Here is a 9352-nt window from a genome sequence, read left to right as displayed (position 1 = left end):
TTCCTGCTTTCTTCGTAGCTGTTCAAGTACAAGGAGAACCGGGATCGAATTCACAGCGGAACACGGGTCACCGACTTGCATAAACTTTCATCGAATCCAAATTCACAATACGAATTCACCACACAACATACACTGTAAAATTATAGTAGGAATACTAATCTTGGAGAATTTAGTATATTCACATCGTATATAACGAAAGAATTCTCGCTCCGCGCTTGTCTTCTGCTGCAAATCCAACGTCCAGTTCTCCTCCACCGAAATATAGCTCCACTGGTCAACCATACTTTACTTGGAATAAAATGTAAAATATTTCCCACTTACTCTCCATTCGACTATTACCATACTACACACAGAACAGTTCATTTTTTTTTGCCCCTTATGCTTGTTCTTAAATTCACACGTTTTACGAATAGTTTCTCATATAAAAAGGTGTCTTTTTCTGTGTATATATATGTATGTATGTGTGTTTGTGTTGTGTGTGGTGTGTCTGGTATATATATATGTATCAGAGAAAAAGCGCGTCCCTGTTCGGTCATCTTTCTTCATATACATATATATATATATTTATAATTAAAACGTATTATATTATTAACACGTGGTATTGTACAATGTGTGCAATGCTTCTGCTTTTTTTTCTTTCTTTCTTTCTTTTATCATGTAATTCACATTACATCGATGTGACGGTTGTAAAGTTTCTCTATCATTGCGACCTCGGCACTGATCTTACACAGAGTGTTTTAGAGTTTTTCTCCATCGGCCTGGGAAACACCGAGAAACAAGGAATACACACCCCGTGTCATCAACAATGCCGAACTTGAGGGTTCGATTTACACATCAAAACACACCTTCTGTATAACAAATGATTCCGTGTATAGTAATCGACGCATACCAGCCTCGATTCAAATTGATTTAGAGAACCGAAAGACGGAATCGGACTCATGAAACTCTATAAATAAATTACGAACACAGATGGACAGAATTTTATTTGAATAATAGATTCACGAATAGAAATATAGTGTACACAAGGGTTCCGTTTCCGGTGTTCAGTGAATATGTATACGTCTCTCTCTACTCGCACGAAATGAAAAATATGTTATTTCAATGAAATGAAATAAAAACTTGTGACAACCCTTTTTACTGTAGAAATGAGACGCTGGATGCCCCCCCCACTTTCTCCCCCCATCCCTCCCGATCCCATTGGTGCTCGAATACTCGAGTAACGTGGCTCCTCTTAGAAACATAGGGAAGTTTCAGCTTGTACCAAAGATTTAACTATGCGAATACGGAAAAGATATACCACAGCAAAAAAGGAATTATAATTAATTACGCAAGTTTAAATGATGTTAAGGAGGTTTCTTGCTTTGGACTCTTTAGAAAACAATTTTCCCTGTCGCGATAAAAGAATAAGCATTTATCTAAACACAACAGGTCATTGTACCAGTACCATAATACTGTTCTCGAAAATGTAAAGCATTAATACCAAAGACAGTGACCACATTTCTTTCCATGTTCCATTCTATTGAGTGGCATCTATCAGGAAAATCTTTTTATCTGAAGTGTGAGATCAGTATAAGAGATTATTCAATGAGAGCGACTGGACACATGAATTTCCTGATTGATGAAACGAACAGTTTTTTGTTTTTTTAGAAAACTCCAATGTCCAAATCGTCTGAAAAAGAAATTCCAAGTCAATGACCCATTATCTAGGAAGTAGGATAAATCCCTTTAAATGAAAAACAGCAATGAAAGCGACGTGACAACGAACAAGTCTGAAACACTCCGTATAAGTATTGTATTAAATTTAGCTTAAATAGCGTACACGCGTTCTTTTACTCTAGTATCACTTAGATATCGATTCATCGCCCCTATCCCCTCGTGTTTTCTCCATTCTTATTACTTACATTCCCTGTCCTTACGCTTTCACCACCTTAATCCGTTTTTTCTCTCTCTCTCTCTCTCTCTCTCTCTCTCTCTCTCTCTCTCTCTCTCTCTCTCTAACTTTTTATCATTTCGTCCCATTGTTATCGAATATAAATTGTGAATATATGTAAAACACATAAAGAACAACATTACTCGATATCTTCTTAATTAATTAATAATTAGCTTTCGTTATATTCCACTCTCGCTTTACGCGCGCTCCCTCTCTCTCTCACCCTCTTTCTCTTTGTGATCAGTCCTGGGTTGCACTCTTTTCTTTCTTTTTCTATCTTTACCGTTATATGTACATATATAATCGCATTCAGCTCCAGTGAAATTGCCTACTTTGATATTCACACAGGTTCCGCACGTCTGTGTCGTGTATGTGTGATTGAATTAACTTCTAAAATTCATCTTTCAATGTCAGAAGTTAATACAAAATAGGGTGTCTCAGGTTTTGACCGGTTGCACTGTTCCAGCATGTGCTACAGCTAAAAATGAAAAAGGATTGTTATACACACACAACGCCATTAGAATAAGAATAAACACAACTACAAAATTTTCAATAAACTCAAAAAGATTTATGAAAGTTTATCGTTTCACGCAACAATATATTTAATTTAACAAAATCTTTAAAAAGGAATTGAGAAATATAATTAAAATGTATAATGTAATATGAGAGGATACATTTCTGTCGAAGTTTCTTTTTTAAAAATTAGCTTACTATTAGGCAGCCATCGTTTAAACGACGTTTTCTCGTTATGGCTGCTTTATAGAGCATACTGGTACAGTTTGGTCGTTAAAACCTGGAACACTCTTGTATATGTATTTCCCATTGCATACATAACATATGCACGACGTATGCTATTTACGAAATATCCAACATACATACAGTTTCAAAGTAATCATAGAAGTTCTGTTCGGGTGTCAGGGCGTCGTGAAAAATCTATACATTAGCTTATAATACTTGTCCGACATTTTTTACTGTGTCTCAAATCAAACACCAATCAGTCGGGGCGCACATTGAAAAATAACATCTAGAGAAAGACAATGAGACGAATTAAATTAGAAAAAAAATTAGGGTGGAGTAGACTCCTTAATACCAGCTTTCTCGGTTGTATCAGTAGTTGCGTTCAAATAAAGTAGACACTTTTATCTCTGGAGCTGAGGTATAGATCAATGAACCTTTCGTTTATCGTGATATGACAAATTACCATGTTAAAAATAAATTTTTCGTGTAAGCATTCAACTATGAATTTCGTGGCTTGTCAATTCTTTGTCAATCTGAGTATTTGTTACAACCCCGTGATCAATTATAAAAGGAAACCTTACTTTGATCGGAAACAATATTAGATGATACTACGCAACGCTATATAAATGTACACAAAATGGAATTTCACAAGGATGAAGTTGCACAGATATACTTAAGTAATGCTTCGATTCTTTACAAAGCATAATGATGCCGGATGGCTCTATTCTGCCCATTATAATTATGAATAATTTATACGAGTAGGATAGTTTATATTCAATGCTCGAGAATTTCAAGACACTTTCGCGTTATACTTCATCTTATTTTTTTGTTTTTTACATCAAGGAATAATATCGGGCATGAAGTGCAAACTTGTAAATATACACAAATCAAATGTTTATTGTACAATTTCTACTACTTACATTGACAACCGAAAAGCTCGTTCAAAGAACCTTAAAAGGGAACTGAATGTAGTAAAGGAATCGCATTATTCTCTGCTTAACCCACGAATGGTTGTTTTACAATCGTTACAAATATACATATATATACAAACTAAATACTACTTCTGTTTTAAATTGGAAAAAGTTTCATGATGTCTGACCCACTTTTATCAAGGACAGGTCTCCTTCAATTGCCCATCACACGTATAAGAAACTGATGGATGGCGAAACAAAACACTCAGTTGTTTTTTGTGCGGTACATCATGTACTTTTACATGTGAATTTTCTGTTGTTTTTACATAGTAAGTTTCTTTTCCTTAATAGATGCATATATGACATACAGTCACAACTTCTTGAATTATTACACGATACTAAGCACACGCTTAGAACTCTCTGTACTCGTAAGAACCACTAGGCCTGGCTAGAGTTTCTTAGCCTATAATCATGAAATAATTTCTCCTAGTACAATGGGGTGTTTTCCAGACAACGCGGAATGGACTATTTGATTTTTTAAAATCTTTTTTTTTTACTGTTAACACTTATGTGGTCACACAGTATTATGCCACAAGTTTTTTACCTTCGTATGTTCTCCGTAAAGAAAGTTCTCTCTTCCTTTGTATCGCGTTGGTTCATCATTCGTTTTTTTTTGCTTTTTTTTTCCAATTACATACGTCCCATTTCTTAGACCCTTTCACCCACCTGCGAGGTTCGATATCGATGCCCTACATTTGTAATATACACAACCCAACACAAAGAGGTACGTCAATTTTTCTTTCCACCACTTCATTTATATAAACACGTCCATAACTTTCCTGGGTGTCCCACTCACTTAAGAAGAACGGCTCTCCTTTCTGTTAAACAAAAAAAAGTTTGATTGTACGATCTCCAGATCGAGTCCTTTGTGCATGTAGGAGGGCCAGAAATGGTAGTAACGATTCAATAATCACAAATTCCCTGTTCTTTTCTGGTTTGCCTACTATGACAATCTTTGTCGTTTCGGAGAAGGTGTCACCTCCGTGTCCTCATCCTCTTCGTCTGAATCCCCCTCGTAATCGACTAAACCCTGGAAAATGTTTTATTAACTGTAGATCTTAAAGCGACAGAATATTACTTATGAAAGTAAGACAATCGTATAATTAATACATTAAGCGCCATATTAATACCCATAAGATTTATCATTCTAAAAAATAATTTTTTCAGCTTCAAGGCCAAAACTTGTATTGTTCAAAAGTGGATGTCAATCACTAAACTATCAGTGGAGTAATTATGGTTAGGTGTTTGCCCCCCCCCCCACATATAGTAGTTTCGATATTGTAACTAGTAATGAATCGATAGAAAGTCTAGAAATATTCTTTTAATTTAGTCGGAACTACCTTTATACCGTTTTACTTTATCTTCCTGAAAGATATCATGCGTTCCCTTTGAAATCTGTTGCAGGACAATTTGATTGCATTTTTAAACAATTTTAAATTACCCAAGAAAGCCTTGGTAGCGAGGATGACGGAAAGTTTAAATGTACCTTTTTAAATAATGCAGTACCAGTTTTCTCCACCGTGCCAATAGCCGAATTTGGATTGATTTCCGAGGTGATCGGAGATTCATTCGTTGCCGTTGTACTGTTATTGATTTGTGATTGCTGGGAGGTAACGTTATTGTTAGCAGTATTGTTGTTCAATACAGACTGCTGTTGTTGCTGCTGCTGATGATGGCTTTTCGAATCTGCAAGAGCAGGATTAAGTGCAGAATTTGAAGTTGACGATTGTTTCTTAGCAGAAGCCGGAGGCACAAGATCTGCTGCTGCTGCGGGTACGACCGCCTCACCCTCATCAAAGTCTTCCTCTTCGTTGAACCACATTTCCTCTTCTTCGTCTAACTGTCTCTGGTCCCTTCTGTAGCGACTATTTCTCAATATGGATGGAACACTGAAGAACCAGAAACATGAACGTGTTTATCTTGATACGTGTCGAAGGAAGTTTCCCAAAGAATTTTTAGCGAAAGAAGTTAATCTAACATGTACCTGTCAAGAGCTGCCCTGTCTCGATCTTTTAACTTGTCCTGCTGCTGCTCGTACCTTAGTTTCAGAGCTTTAAACGTTTGTACATAATCAATTGCTTCCAGCTCTTTCGAGAAATTCTCGACAACGTGCGAACATAAGGATTTAATATCCTCCTGAAACGGAACGAGCGTATATATGCATTAATGTATACAAGACATAATATTTGTTTTTATAAGGTATATTTCACAACTATCTTCAATGTGCTTACCAATTTAATGAACTCAAACATTTCAAGAATAGCTGAATCTAATAGATTATATCTACCATTATTCCTTACAAATGCATCGAATACAGGCGCAAATAAGTTTCCCTTGATGATGTATCTATTGTAAAATTCGTCTTTCAAGGCTACAATCTTTCTCATAAACCTTAACGCACACAGTACTAGAAACGTATGAGTTGATTTCATTAAAACCAGTATCCGTTTGAGCAGATCCTTATTCAATATGCAATTCTTGATGTGGTATGTATGATGCTCTACGCAGAATGACAGTAACTCTAAAATCAATCCTAAAAGCTGTACGGTTCTGTAATCTTCCCTGGCTGGTCGGTCTCCAATCGTGTTCGCTAACAGCGGCGCTATCAATGTTCCAATACTATTTTTGTAAAAGTAGTTCAAGAAATCAGTCTTTTCTGATTTGTTTACGGAAGCCAACATGTTCTCTGGATCGAGGAGCAGGCGCAATACACCAGCTAATTGTACTGCTCCGCCCAACTCTGGATCGCTGTCTCCGACGAGTTGAGCAACTATTACGTTTATTAACATTTGGTCCTGTTCTGTATTATTTATTTGTTGCAATGTATAATCTCGAACAACGCTCGGAGAATACTCCACTATATATGTCAATATATCTATACTGGCTGTTTTCGTTTGGGCATCGTTCATCGCCAGAGTGATTTCTAGCGCGGGTAAAATGCCAAGGTTTGTTAAAGTTTTATAAAAGGCCTCCTTTCCTTGCGGCTGAAGATTCTGAGAAAAGTTACAAAATTCTTTTAAGAAAAGAACTAGATCGCGTCTTTTACTATCCGATGTTGCTTCGTCCGTTAACTGGCGGAACAGTTCAGTAAGGAATTTCTCGTCGTCCTGTATTAGGGTCACTATTTCAACCTTATTAAAAAATATAAAGCTACTCAATGTGTTCAACATGTTATCCTCGAATACGCTCGGAGTTGGTAGTACTACATCCTGAATGTATTGAACTCGATACGTCTGATGAATTTTAGCTAGTAGTTCAGCGTTTGTGATAGGAATCGCCTGTTTAAATCTAGCTAATTGTCGCAGGTATTCTCTATGCCTCTTTGGCTGAGGTAATGTCGGCTCGTACTCCAGGCATCCAACAACATCAAAAATCGTATCATCGCTAAACATAACTTCGAATAAAGTGTTCTTATTCAGTAAGAAAATATTCTTAAATATGTCGTAGAGATGATGCAATCCTTCAATGTTCTCCAAATCTTCGCATGTATGAAACAAGTTCAACAGCTTCTTGATATAACCCTCTGATTCTAAAGCTAATGCCAACTTATCTTTTCTCATCTGAGAGGATAAACAATTTCCTATTAATTCATTAATGTCTTCCAACCGACTCAGTTCACAAGGGGGCAGTTCTATAGGAGGTGCAGTATCTGACATATCATCGAACCGCTCATCTTCTGATTCTTCAACAATATCTTGGGTGATTTCAACAGATGGATCTTTTCCCTGAACTTGACAGATCTTCTCCCAAATCTCATCACAGCCAGCCTTCTCTTGGAAACTTAAGGCTAAATCAAAATTGTCTCCTTCTGACCAAACAATTAGTGTATCCTGAAATAAACAACAAATTACATGCTCTGTTCAGAATTTGTTTTGAGTTTTCATACATTATTCATTACATTCTTTTCATTCTCATTCAGATGAAATATTTACAATAATGATTACCTGTTGTTTCTGATATGCAGTGTCAGGCTGTATTCTACTTTCCAATAAAACAGAACCATCACTCTCAGCTCTGACCAAAAGTGAAATTCCTTTCAATCTATCTACATAAGAAGAGGATACATGACCTGTGCCACGATCATCCCATTGTCTGTCTGCATTTAGAGCGTACAGCTTTACTCTTCTGCGTGTATCTGTCATATTGTAAAACTAACTTATGCACACAGTCCTATAATATCACCAACAACCTCGCATCCCTTTTACCTCTCACCTACTCTTTGGCTTTCTAAACTAATCTTACAGGTAGTATCTCAACTTTCCAGTGAATGCTTGAACGCACAACAATCCGCATATATCGATCTGTCAATTGCTCTCTTGTAACCCATTAAGGCTTCTTATTACAATATCTATTGTACGGGACACAGACAAGTGTTGAGCATATATACGATCTTCTTAAGATTTTACCTCTTGCATTCGATTGCTCTTGCGCAACAGTTCAAACAAATCTACAATACCAGCAGTCTGTATCAAGAAAAACGCCATAAGGAAATCTGTGTTTGCTTCTAACAACAGTTACTGACAGACTTCATCAGTGTATGTGCCTTCAACTTATTGTTCTCTGTCTGTCTGTCTGTCTGTCTGTCTCTCTCTCTCTCTCTCTCTCTCTCTGTTAATCGTGAAATACCTTCCTTTTAATGAGCTCCCACGATATCGAGAGTTTTGTCACTATCAATCCTAATAGTACGAACACTGACGAGCGGTCGCGTAACTCGCATGCCTTGGAGCTCGGTTGACGGGACGAGATTGTTTACCGTAATAGATGTTTATGCGCTCTTCGTTGCATAAGCCTTGATTCTTGCGCCAAGAAAACCTCACGAGACGCGCGGGAAAACTGCACGTCGTGCACGTTTCCGCTTTCACGTGTCGCGGCCACGCAAACCTAATGAATCACGATCGCGTGAGGAATCGGTCCCGCGAGCAAACCCGTCCTCGCAGCGAGCCGGGAGAGAATTTTCTTGCTGGGAAGACGACACTCTCTGCGTGCTCTCACCGCTGTGTACGGTTCCCGCGACAAACCAAAAAACCGTATTAACGTCGATCCTCTTGTGATACGAACGTTCGTGAACGCAGGACTATTTTGCTCGATCCGTCGCGGCACCGTGATCGACGACCATGGCAGTTACTTCGTTCTTGTTAAGCGAAATCACTCTAAAATTGACATAGACACTGAACAGCCACAACACTACACTCCGCCATGTTAGATCACAACAACGCGCTACGGGGTTCGCCTCGTGTGCTTCAAGGATTTCAGCGCGCAATACAATAATTCGTGATGCCGATGAAATGATTTTTAATAACTAGACCGTGAATCTTTATGTAAATAAACATTTTTTTCAAGATTTATTCGTAGACATGGGAATTCCGTTAGAGTTCACCGATTTTCCTTAAAGGTTTCACCAGGGTATTATTAATAACATGTTTGCATTGAGTTAGTAAATTTCGTTACTTTTTCTACCTTATTGTGTTGCCACATCTAAATATGTACATTATTAATAACAACAAGTATTAACAACTGTTTTTTGAAATCTTTTCGCGTATAATTTTTTATGGTTCTGTGTACACTGTGTACTCTAGACATTCATTAACATGTAAACATTCAACGGTAAAACGACTCATTACGATATGTGGTTTTACAAAGATGTACTAAATGTCAAGTTCAAAATTTTTCCGATTATATATAATATAAATATAGTGTATACATTTATACACAT

The 9352-nt window shown here is 37.2% G+C and overlaps 1 protein-coding gene across 3 annotated transcripts; it reads right to left on the bottom strand.

Annotated features, from left to right (window-relative positions):
* Positions 1-3545: 3545 nt before the first annotated feature.
* Positions 3546-8829, bottom strand: LOC107189391 (serine/threonine-protein phosphatase 4 regulatory subunit 3). Of its 3 annotated transcripts, none has more exons than XM_015577914.1 (6): positions 7584-8829; positions 5871-7469; positions 5624-5775; positions 5126-5528; positions 4554-4669; positions 3546-4457 (listed from the first exon to the last, which is right to left on the bottom strand). In XM_015577914.1, exons 1-5 carry the CDS (start codon positions 7779-7781, stop codon positions 4583-4585), a joined length of 2439 nt encoding a protein of 812 aa, XP_015433400.1. In that variant the 5' UTR covers positions 7782-8829; the 3' UTR covers positions 3546-4457; positions 4554-4582. The 3 variants fall into 3 exon arrangements, with proteins under 3 accessions (XP_015433400.1, XP_015433402.1, XP_015433399.1); XM_015577916.1 differs by having other exon boundaries at positions 3546-4669; positions 5126-5325; positions 5428-5528; XM_015577913.1 differs by having other exon boundaries at positions 3546-4669.
* Between the last annotated feature and the right edge of the window lie 523 nt (positions 8830-9352).

This window comes from Dufourea novaeangliae, unplaced genomic scaffold, assembly GCF_001272555.1.
Source record: "Dufourea novaeangliae isolate 0120121106 unplaced genomic scaffold, ASM127255v1 scaffold142, whole genome shotgun sequence".
NCBI lineage: Eukaryota > Metazoa > Arthropoda > Insecta > Hymenoptera > Halictidae > Dufourea > Dufourea novaeangliae.
Note: the sequence above shows the minus strand (reverse complement) of the source record. Positions and strands in the feature narration are given on the sequence as shown.